This window comes from Lepeophtheirus salmonis, chromosome 9, assembly GCF_016086655.4.
Source record: "Lepeophtheirus salmonis chromosome 9, UVic_Lsal_1.4, whole genome shotgun sequence".
Classification (NCBI taxonomy): domain Eukaryota; kingdom Metazoa; phylum Arthropoda; class Copepoda; order Siphonostomatoida; family Caligidae; genus Lepeophtheirus; species Lepeophtheirus salmonis.
The window spans coordinates 840,347-858,818 of NC_052139.2; the positions used below are offsets into that span (position 1 = coordinate 840,347).

The window sequence follows — 18,472 nt, forward strand, 5'->3', positions numbered from 1 at the left end:
TAATATTAAAATATTAATGCAAAAACTGAGTTAAGGTGTTCCATTCGGTTGTTCAAAAATGTTCGTTTTTGCTTTTAATATTATTTAATGTAATTATCAAAAAACACTGATGATATAGAACTAATTAACTATGATATGATCCTTTCTTATGTAGTTACTTTTAATTGAAGGTGATTTCAAACAGAATGTAATATGACTTCAATCATTAATGGTTTGAATGATTTGTTAATGATTTGTAAATAAAAGTATGAATAATTAGTTTGCTTGGATTTTTTTTATTTTTCTAAATATAGCTTTGTAATGATATTAAGATATGACCGGAAATACCAGCCTTTAAGAGACATATAAATAAATGAGGCCAAAATGGTACTACGCCTTAAATAAGGCAGTTGAATTGATCTGTGTTGAAAAAAATGCCTGCTCAAAAGATACACGAAAACAAAAAGTGCGTTGAAATAAGTGGATAGCCCATTTTTACCACTACAGAGAAGAGAAAATGCATTTAATAATTGTTCGTTTTGTATATAAAGTACTTTGTATCAGAATAAGTAATATACATATAATCTGTTTGATCCTTTATGAAGATGTGAAACTTTAAACTACATATTAATAAAGGCATTACCATAAAATGTATTTATGCATATAGAAAAAGTGGGTATTGAACATAACTTTATGTTGCTAGAAAAAAAAATCGGGATATCATATTTTTCCAGCTTACTTTTTGAAAATAGGACAAAACATTAAGAAGGCAGTCCTATATTTTGCACAGCAAAGTTTTGTTATGAACGGCACAAAATGGAAAGGCGAGACAAGTAAAAAAAAACATTGATATTTCAGAGCCACCCTAATATAGATCTTTCAAAAGCATTGAGAGTACTTTACACAAAATATAATGCTTATTTATTCAAAGTATAATTACGAATACTACGGAAATTGGGACAAACCACTCGTAAATTTTCAGATTTATAATGATAAAAAGGCAAATTTATATATATTGTGATGAAGTACTTTTAGGCATTTCTTTAAATGAGTTTCCATTCGAAATTGTACATGGTTTGTGTTTCCACATCAAAACAATATTGAGCTAAAATTAAGAAAATGAGAAAATAACGATTTTCTATATTTCTTCATATAAACATACAACCCAACATTTAATAGCCTATATATATTTAAATTTGTGGGATGAGTTAAGATACCCAATTATGTAAGTTAGTTTATATATTTTATTTTATTTAATATAATTAGAGAGTGGAAACATAAAATTGGTAGTAGCATGATTAAATTATGAAAATAGGATTTTTACAGAATCAATAAGTAAAAATTTCAAAAAATAACAATCAACTTAAAGCCAATTGATGATATGTTTGATACTATATTTAGCTTTTTTACAGTATGTTCCCCTTCAAAAGCAATAACAGCCTCGATATGCCGGCAAGCACATAGGTGGATCTTCACAATTAAGACCGTGTCCATGGCATACCACGTTATCATATTTGTAGTTCATAGATAAACCAAATTTTGATGAGGGGTACAGGAACCTCAAGTCAAAGGAGGAGAGCCGCAAGTGGACGACCAGATTGTTAATGCAAAAGTATCTATACTTCTTGGCTATATGCAACTGCAATGTAATTCTTAATGTTGTAAGGAGTCGGGGTGGAGTTGCCAACAGTCTCTGCACCCTTCTTGGCCCTGAGGAGTGGAGGAGATCAATTAAGCATTGCATTTATGGTTATTGCTCCGCCATTTTTACAATTAGAAACATGAGATAAAATCAAAACTTATTCAATTTTGTTTTTACTTGTAGATTGGTTGCGTAATGAAACATTGTAATTAACAGTAACGTAGAACTTTTTTCAAAATTCAATGCTACTCCAAGTATTGGGGCATTGTTCTGAATATTGGTGAATAAGAATAATTTGTTGATCTAATTCGAGGAAAATTCGTACCCCAAATTTGAGAAAAATCATCCCAGTTTATTTAGTGTTGACGGACCATGTATATATATTTAAGAGAAAAGTATTTCTATATATAAGTATATAAAAATTTATTGAGGATCTTTATGTAATGACTCTAAAATGTTTCATTAAGTAAATAAGTACAGTTGTGCATTAGGCGTACTTTCCTTTTTATATCAAAGCAAAATATCTAAATACAAGTACCATAGTGTGTATGTACATTTATAACCATATAATGTTGTTTGAGAACGAGCTAAAAAGAAATATAGAAATCTATTACTTATGTTGAACATACGAGTACATATATACACATAAAAGACAAAATGGGATAATGTGGGGCTCAGTGATGGAAAGATCTCAATTTAGAATGTACATATTACTACTGTGTTTAATGCTATTTGTCCTTTAGGAAAAATAATATTTACTTTTTCGGAAGTATCTGCTTTTCTTTTATGGATATAGCAGCTCTTTTACTCTTATAGATTCTTAAGGCTTGGGTTAATTGTATTATTTACCATATTTAATTATATGCAGAGATGTTGCTAGCTTTCATCATGAGGTGGGGTATAGCACAAAAACTATAAAACCTGTTGTATCATTACTGATATAAGTAGGCTTATCTAATACATACATATATACTGGTAGTTACATAAATACGCGGACTAATTTTTAAATGTTTATATCTCAAGGTTCCGTGACCGGAAATAAAAAATTCCAGAACAAGTAACTCAATAAATCTATTGGCTTTGTTTTTGTTACTCGCATCAAGCAAAGTCGTTAGGGTGTATCACCCTCCCCCCCCCCTCCTAAGTGAAAAATATAGCTTTGGAGGCATAATAAAAACACACTTCATGATAAATTTGGAAATTCGAAATAATTTTACCGGTGCCACATTAAGCATTCTGAAATGAGAATATTACAGTATATGGTTACATTACTATGGCAATCAATGCTAAACGTTCATTTTTTTTTCATTTATTATGTGTTTAACATTATTATTGATATCTTCCACTTCCTCGAAAGTATGTGTTATAATTTTAGTTAGTAAGAAATACATGGTCACTAATCTCGAAATATGGCTATTATGACATAAAAGAGCCGAGTGAAAGAAATTGCATCACTTCAGTTGGATTCAATCCTTACTGGTACTTTCACAAATAAGATTGTTAATGAAGACTTGAAATTCCATCTTACAAAATAGGGTCTAATCGGCGCTCAGGGCAAATTAAAACTGAGAAAAGCATGGAAATGTGAAAAATTAGTTGTATCGAGGGTGTTTGAGACAAATGCCTTTAACAAATGTCTTATTACTGTTGCTTTTATTTGTTTTCAACAGGTTTTAGGACGGCTGTTACTCTGGGCAACATGTCGTCATCATATTGGTGAAGTATATATATGAAGATATTAAAAGATCCGAAAATAGAAACGTCAAAATCACCAGAAATATCTGTATTCTAAATATTTCTGAACATTTTTGAATGTATGGACTACCTCAGCAAAGAAAAGCTGCCAATCTTTGATCTAAGTTCATTGATGAAAGTAAGACCATAGTGCAAGAATGGAGAAATGAAGTACGTCAGTTTTTCAAAAGTCTCTACAAAACATCTGCGTGATGATTACAAAATTAATTCTCTGAAATGTGAGTGTTGTATTTAGATGTCCTCAGGAACGAGGATTTGTGCTGGTGCAGTATACAAGGCCGCTTGATGTTTGAAATTGCTGTTTTCAATAAATAAATAAATATTTTAGAAGACAATACAGTATCTCCAAAAATTGATGGTGGTATTAAAAATATCCGTTATATAGTTTTAAAAAAATTGGTCGGAATAAAATGAAATTTGGCTGATACAATCATTAGGTAATATTGAATTCTTTTGATACAATAATTATCTATGATTGCATCATACATCAGTATAAAGTGGCTCAGAAAACACTACAGGATGTTAGTAGAAATTCAATATCCGAAATGGTGAGACAGCACTCTTTGGAGACCAGTGCCAAGGCTATTGGCATGATAGAGGGTGGATCAAGCCAGAGAGACGTTGCTCAAAGGTTACAGATTCTTCTCAGAACCATTGATAATTGGTGTAAGAAAAGGAAGGATGGACAAACCCTTGCAAATCAGAAGGGTTGAGGAAGGAAGAAAGAAATTTGCAAAGTTCCCAAACTGGTAATTTCAAAATCTTTGACCAAAAAGAGGCAATCCACAAGTAAACTTGGAGCAAGATTGACTTCAAAGGGCTATACAATATCCAAGTCATCTGTCCACAACTACCTGAGGCACTCTTTGAATGTTTTGTCATACAAACCTCGTCTGCATCCCAAACTTTCAGAAAATCAAAGGAAGGCCCGGCTTTAATTCTGTCGTGAGCGGAAACACTGGACTGCAGATGACTGGAAATGTATCCACTTCTGTGATGTTAGTCTGTTTAAGCTATGTCATGCCTCAATCCCCAAACAGATCGGGTTTGGGAAAGAGATAAAGGAGATGTAAAACCCACTCCAACTGTGAAATTTCCTCTGTAAAGTCAGTTTTGGGCCATTATCATCCACCAGACAGTGTCAGATCTTCACCTGATTCCACGAAACCAAACTGTAACGGCCGAGTACTACGTAACAGAGATCCGCAGCAAGTCTTTGATGTCAGCTTTGTATCGTACTGAAGAAACTAGACCTTCCTTGAAGAGGAAAATGTTGTCTGGCACAACAAGAGCCAATTTCCAGCAGGATGGTGCCCTGCTCACCACTCCGAAAAGGCACGAAAGTGGTGTTCAGACAACTTGGATTCTTTCTGAGGCAAAGGCACATGGCCTACCAACAGTCCTGATTTGTCTCCCATTGAAAATTTGTGAGCCTTACTCGAGAGGGAACTCAATAAAATGACGACAACAACTTCAGAGGATGAATTAAAAAAAAAGCTTGGTAAAAAATTTCTTTTACTTTAAATAATCTATATGAAGGGATACTTAAATGCATAAAAATGTAATAAGCTTGAAGGTCGTCATATTGGGAAATAAATAAAAAAAAATCACTTGTTTAGGTTATTTCATGATTATTTTTTTTTTTAAAGAACCATTAATTTTTGTACATACTTTAAATTATCTTTGTCAAACGGAACCATTTACTCCAAATTTCAATCTGAGAAGTTACATCTCTTTTTCTTTTCCTTTGTTAATGACTTTTCTTGGGCACATAAAAGGATACTATCGCTACAAGTGGTCAACAATAACTAAAGCCTATGACACGAGGGAAAAATTTAACACCAAAAATAGACAGATCATATATCAGCTGATCGAGTAATGTTGTCTTTAAACAGATTTTGTCCACGCACCCTGTAGTTTATGGACATAAATTTTCTAATATTTTCATTTTTAACATTGATGTGGACCGGTAAATGTTAAACAAAGTTGACAAACTTTGATTAACATTATTGTTTATTGGGTAAAACATTTTAGCTATACCTCCATAACGTAATAGAAACAGTGTTAAAATCATGGGGGGTTTGATACACCATACTACCCATAAGTTTGGAATCTCACTGAAGTGATGCAATTTCTTTCACTTTGCTCTTTTAAGCCATAAAAGCCAACTTTCTAGATTAGTAACCATGTATTGCATACTAACTAAAATTAAATCAACATGTTTTCGAGGAAGTGCAAGATAACAATAAAAATATTAAACACATTATTCTTAATAATATTATCGTTTCAATATGCTTAATTTTTATTAAGGATTATTAGAATTTATTCTAATTTAAAAATATATTTCATACCGAATGTTTTTTTATAGTTAGAACATTTTAATAATACCGGCAAGCCAATATTTCTTCTTTTTTTTTTTTTTGGGGGAGGCCTGATGTACCCTAGCCTCCATATTCAATGCTGTCAAATTTCCCTCCTGTATACTCACAAACTTGCATTGAAATGAAAAAGCAATAAATTTCTTATAAAAATGCCTTTCATTTCTTGCAGCTTACCAATATACTTTTTCCATAATATTGGTTACAATTATTTCTCTATTGTTGAGATTCTATATTCTAAATATTTTATGGTTGATAAATAAGTTCTGTATCTACTCTAAAACAGCTTGAAAGCTTTGCTAACCACTGAATAGATGGTAATTTCACTATCTCTTCGCTTACTATAAGTTTATAAAAAGATGTCAATTCCTTTTTCCAAATAATACCTTTACGGAAAATTAAAAACATTACTTTAATTTAATACATTAAATTAATAACAATATTTATCAAGCTTTCTTTGGGATTATTTCCTAGGTCCTTTTTTGGATTTAGAAAATTCCAGTTGCTCAGAAAAAAAAGTACCTATGGTTATAACCTATTATCCATATTTCCCACAATAACGTTGAGTAAGTCAATGGAAGTCTCAATGATCAAGTATATTTTTACATAACTATTTAAGAAGATAGGAATTTTCTCTTGGATATCAATTTGCATAACTGACTCGTTGATGTAAAGATACCCCCTGAAGCCAACACAGAAAAATATTTCATGGCAATGGACTTCCATTAACATGCACTTCAAAGGTTATAAGTGATTTAACAAAGAGACTAAATTTATTTGAGGATAAGGGGCAATTGCAAGGGCATAAAACAAAATGGACTCTTCTTTCAATAATTCAGTACATCAAAAGATATAGACATTCTATCGTTATGACTTTTTAGCTCTGAAATGGATTGGATTCGCTCTGCTTCAAAAAAATCAGTTATGCGATTTTCCAACCCATTAGTTTATGCTTCATATCGGGCCATACAACTCGTCATATTTGATCTCTCTTTAGAAACATGCATCAAATAATGATTTGGTAAATCTAAAAATGTAAAAAAAAAAATACAACGGTAGAACTGAAGTATTGAGTTAAGGATTGAAAAAAGGACAATGGAATTGCATAAACTTCAATTTTATTTTATTTTGTTTGTCCCTCAATTGAATAGATGAATAAATATCAGTGTTTCTAGTGTCCCATGTATATAGATATTGTGTAATTCCCTAGATATAGTCCGATGGGAATATATATTACAAATTCAAACCTGGAAAATTTGATGATATCGCATAGGGTTTTTGTCTTTCTTGGAGTCAGAGATAGAAATAATTTTTCTGCCTCGTATTGGTGTCCTGAGAAATAACTCCATAGTTGGAGGGATTGAAATGAATAGAACAAACTCTTTCATGTTGACTTGGCTTTCGATTAGATCGTGGAATTGCTTGAGTCCATTCATGACGAATACCTTCTTTCTTCGGCAATACATGAAGAATAACCCCTGAATCCTTCCCTTCATTCTTATATCCTGTTCTACATCTAGGGACACAACATATTTTAGGGATTATATTACACCAGCAGAACTCAAGAGGACACAAGACTTATCGTCATTTCTGCAAATTAAGTTTTGAAAAGAAGAAAATTCAAAATACTACTGATCTGTGATGAAGCAGTTTCTTCTCTCTTATCCCCACCGATGTACACTTTCCTTTCCTGTAAAAACTAGTTTAACTCCATGTATACATTTTAGTCATTGGGTTATCCTACCTTTTTAAAAATTACATATTTGGAAACTACGTGAAAAAACACCAAAGGGAGTTCCTGTAAGTATTAGATTTTATAATTTTAATTTTTGGTAATTACTTATTATCCAAACCTGCAATTAAAAAGGTTGCTGAATATTTATTGGTTATTTAAATTTTACACTGACCAGATTCAAAATCAAGTAAAACACAATTTAAGATTAAATTTTACAATTATCCTATCTGAAATAAATTATTTTAAATAACTTTTCATATATAAAATGATTTTATTGTACTAATGATACAAAATAAAATGAGTAAAATCTAAAATGAAACGACGTAGCTCAAAAGATAACGCACTCGGGCTAAATTTTGCTTCTTGGTCGTTCCTAGAGAAAGAAATACAATATATGAAAATGAACATCAAAGACAATTCCTAGGTGACCTTTATTTGACCAATTAAGTAACATTAAAAAATTTACTCAGAAAAATAATTTCTCACATTTTACTAGTTTTGGTATTAAAAAAGTCGCAGTACAACACGGATTTCTCTTGGTCCTAAAAACTGCAATAATTGGAAACATCCTTTATTGAAATATAATTTTATATTTCAATCCTTTAAATCGAATTTGAATGGAAAATTCCTTTATATGATACTTTATACAGATTAGTCTTATAAAATCCCTAATATTGAACTTATATGTTAAATGGAGATTCTACTGTACTTAAACAATTCTAAGCGTATTTTGTCCAAATAAAGGAATTTCTTTTCATCACTAACACCATCCTACTAAACAAATTGTAAAGTATTTAGCCTTTCTTAAATATATTTAATCAAAAATTACCTTTTTTTAAATAAAATGGTTTTATGTAAAAATAGTAAGTAAATGAAAAAGTCAATTATAAGCCATTCAATTTATTTGATTTACAAAAAAAATAAGTTTATAGCTTAATTACCTATATTTAAAATCCCTCAACATTTATTAACTTAATAGCTTTTCTTTTTCAAAAATTCGGATTAAATATATTTCATTGTCAAAAGAATGTATATAATGTTGCCCAAGAGAATGGTCAGGGATTTTAATTAACTTAATTAAAGTAAATTATTTTTATTGAAACAAAACGAAAAAAGTAATCAACAGTGGCATTTGTATTTAATACTCCGTTGTTCTCCTCTAAAACCTTTTATGAGTACTTCCCTTGTATGTTTAGCCTCTCCAACATGAAAAAAGATATTTTATAAATAAGAAACTTTATTTTCCTTTGTTAGCTGTTATAATGATACTATAATTATCTGTGAACAAATTGAAAAGTACTTTTTACAATTACATTTTAAACTTTTGAATTAATCATCTAAAATAGTAGTTGATAAAAATATGTAGATCAAAGAAATCAGCATTTCAGTACGACTACTGGAAATGATTGTGCATTTCGTAAACATTTACAGATTGATGACCCAAAACTTGCGGTAGTATGGCTAAAATACAAAAAAGTTATTTCCATGGAATCAAGACAAGGAAACTCAAAATCAGTAACTGATAGGTTTAAATACTATATTTAACTACGTTTTTTATTCAAAATATCGTCTTTCAAAGGAATAACAACCTCGACACGCCTTTGCTTCTTCCTCACTCATGATGAAAGAATTGAAAAATGTTTATTATTTTTTACTTTTGCAAAAAGAACAGGAGATTCGGAATATACAGGGAAAAATTACAAAACCTCTCTATTTTAATTACATAATTAGCATTTATTAACAGTCCACGTTTTGCTTCAAAAGCGTGTATATTATACAATCATTTTAATTTCAATAAAAATATACAATTGTATATGTTTGGCTCAATTCTGATAGAACCAATACACAAGATATTTAAGTCTCTGGGATGAATAAAACAGTCTAGTGATTTAACTGAGGATTAAATAAACAAAAAATACACTCACAAATATGCATATGGTTTTTGTGGAGCACTAATTTATAAAATTTCAATTTCTGTTGTTGGTGCTTCATAGAAAATGTCTTTGATCTCATAACCCTGGAGAAAGCATAAAATTTCCGAAATGAATACTTCCTTGTTAAATTAAAGAAGAAAAAAAAACAAAAGATCAGAGACTAAAATATCAGAATTGTATAATCTTCAAAAGAAGAGAGAATAATAAATTTTTATGGTGACTGAAGACGTAAGTTTAAATAAAATTATAGAAAATGAAAATCATTTTATATTTATGTAAGTAACTTTTTTTATTTTTTTAATAAAATCATGTAATAACACAAGTTCTCTTGTCTCTTATGCTAGAATATACCTAATCATAATTGTTCAAAGAAATACAGAAAACGACCAAATACTTTTTCTCCCAAGAGGCATGAGACATACGACTAAACAAAAAGATTGTTAAATAACAATGAATTATATGGAATTATTTGGCAAAATAATAAAATCAATTAAAAAAGAAATTTATTATAATAATTATAAAAGTTATTTTGAAGAAAATATAAAATAATACGATTCATAATATATATTTATGGCCCATGGGAACAGAATTATTTATAGATCTTTTCATTTAAATTTGAAAAAAAAAAGTTACTAAGTTAATTTTGTTTTCTTCGAGAAAAATTAAATTGAGTTTCTTTGCATAAAAAAAAATAAGGATTAAATTATTTCAGGGATTAGAAAAGGAAAATGTTTGATGCAGTGGCACCAGAACCAAGGGGGCCAAGGGGTCATCCCCCCACCCACAGTATTGTAGGATTTGTATACTCTGTCAAAATGTTGTCCATAAGCAAATTAAACCTTAAATTTGTATAAAAAATAATGACTATTTGTTCAAATTTATTCTTCTTTCAAAAAATTTTAAATTCTAAAATTTGGGAAAAAAATTACTTATTTCTTCTATAGAAGCCTCTTAGTGAAATTTGGTGTTTATATAAACAATTATTCTATCAAAATTGTCAAGAAAGACAAACGTTTCTACCTACTTATCCCCAAAAAACTGTTGATACTCTGACAACATCACTTTAAAATAATTTGGCACAAGAATGTCTTTGCAAGTAGAGGGTACATCCAAGCGCAATACTGTTCAAAAAACGTTTGTAATAGACACTCACTGATTTATCACACTAAATCGAATGATCTGAAGACCAATAATGAACATGATATACTTAATTTTGTAAAAAAAGAGCCGGAAAATAAGAAATTACTTTTTCCTTAAACGACAAAGTCAAAATGTTATGAAAAAGGGGTAAGCATTAAGAGCACAAATAGTTTATTTTTAAAGTTTCTACTCACTGGGAGTTTTACTATTTTCACGTATTTTATTATTATTTATTTAAATACATCTATGTAGTCTAGTTTACAATTTATTGCTGTAATTTGAATCAAAGTATAATTTTCGATCTTAGATTGTAATTTCACCAACTGTTATGCCATCAGAAAGCTGTCAGGGAAGATATGTATCCCCCAAAATATCAATTTACTATATACTTTTTAGTTATTTATCGATTTTTTTAATGTTTGAATGTTGATGGATTAAATTTGAATTAACTTTAGTGATGATTCGGAACATTGACTAACAATTACATAAGCCAACAAAAATATATATTTACAATATTAATTTTTTATTTTTTTAAACATAAATTTAATGATGTTTTGAACTGGAATTCTTAATATTCTGAGATAATTAATTATATGATATATATATATATACAAATATAAATAGGTATGTTTACCTATTATTTGGTTTTTTTCAATCACAAAAATGATAACAAAACCAATATCATCATCTGTCTATTATATTATAATTATATTTATTTTTGTGTGTACACAGACCCCTCCTTGAGTAATAGAATGCTTATTTCATAGTTTGAAAAAACTGGTTTAATATCAACAGATCTGGGGTCTTGTCTTATTTTTGAAAAAAAAGTTTGCACACCAATGTGCCCATAGAAAATAAATGTATAGAAGTATTTTATGGTTGCCCCTACTGTTGGGCCTAAGAGACTGAAACTTTGCTTGGGTGCCTCTTTGGAACCTGGTAAGAGTAATATGGCTTATTTTATACTTAAAACAAAAAACCGTTTTTTGGATACTCTAGGAGAGTATATAGGTATAAGGGATTAAGTTATAAATCAAAAAATACTCGTGTTTCAAAAAAAAAAAAAAAAAAAAACTATATGGATATGTTTTTTTTCTAAATTTATTCAAAATAAAAAAGTGATGGTCAAATAAAGAGAACAGTGGAAATTGCACATTGTTTTATCAGGTGCAAAAAAAATGGATATCCAATGCAATATTGGATTCGTAGATGAAATAAAGTGTGTATAAATTTGTCTGGAGATTCGTTCTCCAATAGTTTGAAACATCAAAGGGATGTTAAACTGAAATATCTTTCCTTTTTTGAATAATTTTTCAATTTTTTTTTTAAAGTCAATTTTCTATTTTTAAGAGTAAATGCCATAATCAATGCATCTGGCACATAAATGTAAAAACTTAAGCGAATGTAACTACTAATTTCAATTTTTCGAGCATTTAGTTATATTATATTTACAAAAATGAAACAATTATCGAGGGTCATTTTTTGGTTTTGTGAGCACGAAAAAATCTCAAACAAAGAAAAGAAAGAAGAAACAAAAAGCTCGGCATAAAACTTCCATCCGGAGCTTTTTGTTTCTTTTCAATCGATAATAGTCTATAAACTGTAGCACAAATCCATCCATAATTTGGCTCTCATTAAGTCTGACGATAAGTAGATACCCCTTCCCCCTCATCAACAAATCCTAAATATTGTCTAATTCTTATTCTTCCATTCTGTGAATAAGGACACTTCATGAATAAATGAATATCATCCTCATCTTCCTCCTCACACTGTCTACAAATGTAAACTATCGCTGAAGTCACATTTTTCGGCTGATTGACTTGAAAATTTGGTTAAATAGTACTCTGAATGTTGAGAAAGATCTTATTTGATTAATTTGCCTCCAGCATCAATCACAGGCTGACAATATAGTTCCTTGGTTTGTTGATCATTGTCTCATAGATTGAGGTCCCAGAGAATCATTGATATTCGTTTTATTATAGATTCATAGTAGCTCCAGACAAAAATAAAACGGACTTTGACCGCAAAGCTCTCACCATTTTGCCCAAAACTTCACTTAATTTTGTTTATTCAACAACGTTTCATCTGCAAAATAAGATATACATCAGACAGCTGCATCAAACACCGATTTGATTTTTACAGTTGGTACTTTTTTAATGTGATACTCTAATATATAAGAATCTCAAATATATATAAGTTATTATTTTAAGACTTGTCGGTTCAAAAAAGTCTTCTGAAATGATTGTATTACGTTACTGCATTTTTAAGTTAAAGTCAGGGAATATATGTACTTATTTTTGGGGCTTATAGATTCATTTTTTATTTTAAAAACTACCATTTCAACAGAAGAATGTCTTCCATTTCGGGAAAAACAATCAATCTTTCAGTCTTAATGGGCTAATATTTTAATTAGATAGGAAATGCTGCTTCAAGTAATTAAAAAAACATGAGTTAATTCAAGCAACGAGTATGCCCTACTGTCTGTATAGCTGTTGTGATTTAATCTGTCAATTTTACTTTTTTTGGGACAGAGACGAGGTTTGTCCACGGTGTCATAATTGGTATGACCGCAACTGAGTGTATGTGTGCCCGTAGGTATATTTAGAGTGTAAATATATTAGTATGCGGTACTCTAGTTTATAACTAATCCTTTCATACTTTTTAAAAATACACTTAATGACACTGTATCCATACTTTTTATATTATTTTACAATATACACTCGTTTTTGGATGCTATCCAAAAAAGTATTGTACAAATGTTGTTGTTCTATTTAATACAAAATAAACTTATTCTTCCCATAGTGGCATTTAATAGTCCATATATTGTCAAGTATATGTAAATATCTTTGTTAAGAATGTGTCCAATCTATGAAGTTGTATCCTCTGAAGATCCTACTCGTGGACGCTATGTACTGGCATTGAGGGATATCAAGGCCGGAGAAATTGTGGTTAAGGACGAGCCTTTTGTTGTTGTTCCGTCTATGAAAAGTCTACCGGTTTGTATTCAATGCTTTAAATCCTATGCTATGAAGGAAATACCAAAATGTGACAGCTGTGGATTTCCATTGTGTGAAGAAAAGGAGGAGTGTGATTCTTTGAAATTGTTCGACCACAAGAAAGAGGAATGTGAGGTTCTTAGTAAAATTGGAGCAAAACCAATTTTTGTAAATAATACTATTTCACCACTCTATATGGCCATAGGCAAGATACAGTTTCATTTATTAATTTAATTCTTTAGTGAACATCATACACTGTGCAAGGTAAAGTTGTGAAATTTTGATAACAAACAATTAGTGTCTTTTTTTGCAAAAATAAAAACGAGTAGAACATTGAAGCTTTATCACAGACTTCTTTATAGATAGATTTTCCATTTTTTTAAATAATATACTTTATCTGCTGAATGGCCTCTAACCTGGCCCTAAAGGCGCCCCAATGCATCTTGATGAAGGCATTAGACATGGCCGCCCACTTTTGCGCCACAGAGGCCTTGAAATAATCCAAATTTTTGGAATAGCCTGCACAGACTCTTTTCTAGACTGCACCCTACATGGCATAGTTAAGGATAAGGGTAGAAGATCGGCCAAATTGATCACTATCCTTCTATCAATTCCCCAATTTCTGCCTTATTTTGAGCCGGCTTGCCATGATTACTATTAGAATTAGTTGTCGATGTTGTCGTACAAATAAGCCTTCCCCAAATCTCACACATATTTCTTCACAGTCAATAACTGATACTGCCTCATCGACATGGCCGTTCTTCTGATGATCAAAATGTTCACGTCGTCCATGATCCCAATTTTCAGGGGTCTATCGCAGACAAAAGCCTCTCAAGGCTCGCACCTGAAGCCACCATGCTTTTAATCTTGTAAACAAGACTATAGGAGCCCCCTATGATCAAAATAATCTCCTTAATATTCGCTTGAGCAAATCTGACACCCTTTGTTTTTTTACCTTCATTCCGACAACTTTTTAATTTTGAAAGTTTATTTTTTATTCACTGGAATATTTCTTACTTTTAATAACGTAGCCTTGTATTCTAAAATTTCCACCATAAATTAATCAAAGTTGATTTAAAGCTAGGACTATAATTTTACCTGCAAAACTGTAGGTAGTGTTACAATATTTGAAGAAGTAAATATGATAGCTATATGTTCTTTTTTTTAAATTATGTTACAAACCAATGCATACCTTGTTAAAACAATGATAATGTGATTATCAAAAGTTTATTTATTAAATATTTACCTTTCATATTAAATTGTCCTTTCTTCTATTTAAAAATCTCATACTTCAAAAACTATCATATATTCTTTTTAATAAGGAAAATCAGAGCCAAATAATATTAAATTTTATCACAAAAAAAAAAAATGATACTTTTATATTTTATAAGTAAGACTTAATATTTAATTAGATTCACTTCATGCAACTTTGATTTTGTAACTCAAAACCACCATCAATCATTTAAATTTGCATTCTTGAGTATTTGCCCCCACTTATGGGATGATATGTACATTTTACATAATTAAAAATAAGTACTTACCATTAAATGTTATATTGCTCACAATCTTTTTAATATCTGAGATACAATTTATATTTATTTTTCAGAGTTAACATTAAATCATTTTAGGACCATTGCGACTACTTTTGAAGTCACGTAAGGATCCAGAAAGTTATAAGAAACATATCAAATCATTAATGGGGCATGTGGATGCCTCTAGGAATATTGATACAAAGTCTTGCATGATGAACCAAGTCATTGTAGTAGGTTTTATGCAAAAAACATTGGGACTATCAGATTTTTCTGCACAACAAATTCACGAAGTCATTGGAATAATTAAAACGAATAGTGTCAAATTAGACAGCAAAAAGGGTCACTTAGTTGGAATGGCAATCTATCCAGACTACAGTCTTTTTAATCATAGCTGCGTAGCTAATACGAAAACAAGAAAAAAAGCCGATGGTACATTGGAGTTGTTTGCCATCTCTGATATTGCAAAGGGAGAGGAAATTTTTACAAGGAATGATTATTATTTTTAATTCGTATATGGTTGATGTATAAAACGTTGAAAATTGCCCTCCAGAATATGGGGAAATGGGATTAGGAGTTAGATCTGCAAGGACTAGAAGGAAATTCTTTTTAAAAAAATTAGCTGTTAATTTGACCAATCAGAATCACGCTTGATTATTACGTTTGGATCACTTTTTCTAGTTTCATCCCAAGAAATGAAATATTCCAATAAAATCTTGCGTACTTCCACATCTCCATGATGTATTACTTCAATAACAATTGAAAGTTTTCAATGGACAATTTTAAAAGTACATGGCTGTGCGTTCTGATTCATCACTTTTTAACAATAATTAATTATTATCTTTTAAATTGTTAATTGATGGAATATTTATTTTTTTATTGCAAGGCTCAATTTACAAGATTGTGTATGTGTAGGGTATATCCAAATAAGTAATCTACAGACTAACCCATCTAATGATCTGTCAATAGTATTTCCATTTGCAGAAAAACCACTGAACATAGATACCGGTTGTTGAGCTGTCGTTTAAAGATATTGAGAAATTATAAAGGATCATTTATAGTTCTTGAAGTGGAGGTGGTGGTTTTTAGTATGTATAGAGGCCCCAAGCTTATACTGTACAACCTATTGATCTGGAGCAAAGGGATTTTATAGAGGGCTCTTTGAAGTCGATCAATCGATGTTGTATAACCATGAGACCTCGAAACATGTTAAAAATAACCCCCACCCTTGAAGAACCATAAAGGGTCCTCTCTAATTTCCCAATACTATTTTATAGTGTTTGCTTTCCTAGCTATTATCTATGTTCAACGGTGGTTTATAAGGAAATGAAAAAAGTATTTAAGAAAACATAGAATGGGTGAATCCCATCTGTGGATGGGACTGATCAGTATATGAATTACTACATACATATGCACTTTCTTGAACGCAATTTGGATTCCGATGCCATTATTCTGAGATCATTTTTTGTCCAGAAAAAATATTCAAGAGCTACCATTAACATTTTTTATATAATTTATCAACACGTGCATATGAAACACAATATGCATAAATTAATTAATAAAATAAATTAATCACTTTCTTATTATTTTATTAGATATGTGACACCTCAATTAGGAACATTTCGCCGACAACAATTACTTCAAGCAAATTGGCACTTTGCATGCTCATGTCAAAGATGTTCTGATCCAACAGAATTTGAAACACATTTAAACTCAATGAAATGTAAAAACTGTCCAGGTTATATGATTTCAAACAATCCACTTGATCTCAATTCGTCTTGGAGTTGTTTGGAATGCCAATCAGTAGAAAAAGTCAAACAATATTTGGTTTGATTTTGGAATTCAATATTATATTTCAAAAGTGCATTAAGAACAAATTTAAGCTGGAAGAGCTATTGAGTTGTAAGATTGCCAAATATTTTCATCCAAATCACTTTTTACTCATCGGAATCATGGAGCAATTGGTTCAAATTGCAATGGCAGAAGAAAAACTTGAGACGGATATTTTGAAAAAAAAGAAAATATATGATATGAAATTAAAATACTTTAAAAAAATTACGTCTGTAATGGAAGTAATTGATGTTCCAGGTTATCTATGGACACAGTCATTACAAAAAATGATAAACGAAGAAAAAAAATTGTATACTTGAAGGCACTTGTTCTATAGTTTTAAATACATCTGTACAATTAAATATATGTTATACCATGCTGTAGTTTTTACAAAAAAAAAAAAAAGTAATACATTGAAATACGACTTGAATAATATTACAAGTATGTGGAATACTTGAGCATGACTGCAGAAGTTAAAAAATCAACTTTGAGTTAGAAAGTTAGAAATGGAGCAGAATTAAACAAATTGATATTTTTGAAAAATTTATTAAACTAAATTTTTCAAGATTTTGAATTATTAACTTTCACTATATTTTGAAAAATAAGATAAAATTTTTTACTGATTAAGTACAAGTTTATAGAACAATATTCCAATTACTCTGTCAGACCCTAAGAATTGTCTTTGAAACCTTATACATATTGCTTGCATTTCTTTCTCTAGGAGAAATTGACGCACATTGAGCTCAAGACAATAATTTCTCCAGTGTAAATTGTCCATTAAGCTACCTCGCTCCATAAAATTTAGCTTGCTTTATATTGTTGATAGTGATGAATGTCGTGTGCATTTTGTAGCTTGCTCTTTTTATTGTAGTTGGCATGCTTCAGAGTGAGTGAGTTTTCTTTTCTTAAGCTCTTGAATTTATTATTTACCTCATTTTCTACTACTTACAAGCTAACATTGATGTATAGGAAACAGGATTGATCATTTGGGTGTGCTCATAAAAGACGGAGACTAACCCTGAAGATTTGTTGCAGGGTTGCAATTGTATGTCCTTGTTTGAATCAGAGTATAGTTGAGGATCAACATCGGGGATGTCCTTCTCCCATGTCACAGTTAATTTTAGCTGAATTAATAAAAGGTCATGACAGCTAACTTGCTCTCTTCTAAATATTCAAAATAACATGTTGATTGACAGCTTCTTCTTTTTTTAACATGCACAATATAAACACAATTTTGTTCAAACTGAATTATCTATAATAGTACATTATAAAATACAAAATGAAAGAATAAAAAATTGTTGATATGACTATAGAAATACAAATAATCTTCTTTGCATATAAAGTAGCGTCCAAAAGAGAAGAGAGTTAAATGCCATTAAAAAAACAGGAAATGTGGTGTTTCAGTTTTCAAACTTAGGGTTTAAACTATTCTTTGGTATTATAGAGGTTCTTTGGATGTATGTGATGCTTTGGTAGTAGTTTTTAAGGATCCAGGGGTAACCACTAAGTACCACGCACAACCCGAGGGCTTGGATATTATTTTTTTGTATTAGA

The 18,472-nt window shown here is 30.4% G+C and overlaps 1 protein-coding gene across 1 annotated transcript; it reads left to right on the forward strand.

Moving 5' to 3' along the window:
• Positions 1 to 13,348: 13,348 nt before the first annotated feature.
• On the forward strand, positions 13,349 to 17,289 carry LOC121124452 (histone-lysine N-methyltransferase Smyd1). Its single transcript, XM_071891095.1, has 2 exons — positions 13,349 to 13,764; positions 15,188 to 17,289. The coding sequence occupies exons 1-2, from the start codon at positions 13,419 to 13,421 to the stop codon at positions 15,595 to 15,597; spliced, it is 756 nt and encodes a 251-aa protein (XP_071747196.1). The 5' UTR covers positions 13,349 to 13,418; the 3' UTR covers positions 15,598 to 17,289.
• Positions 17,290 to 18,472: the final 1,183 nt, after the last annotated feature.

What these genes read in the sequence shown, in the direction of transcription:
- LOC121124452 (XM_071891095.1), top strand. Translation starts at nt 13,419, where the DNA reads ATGTGTCCAATCTATGAAGTTGTATCCTCTGAAGATCCTACTCGTGGA. An exon ending in ACCACTCTATATGGCCATAG is followed by an intron (nt 13,765 to 15,187) that starts GCAAGATACAGT and finishes AAATCATTTTAG; the next exon opens with GACCATTGCGACTACTTTTG.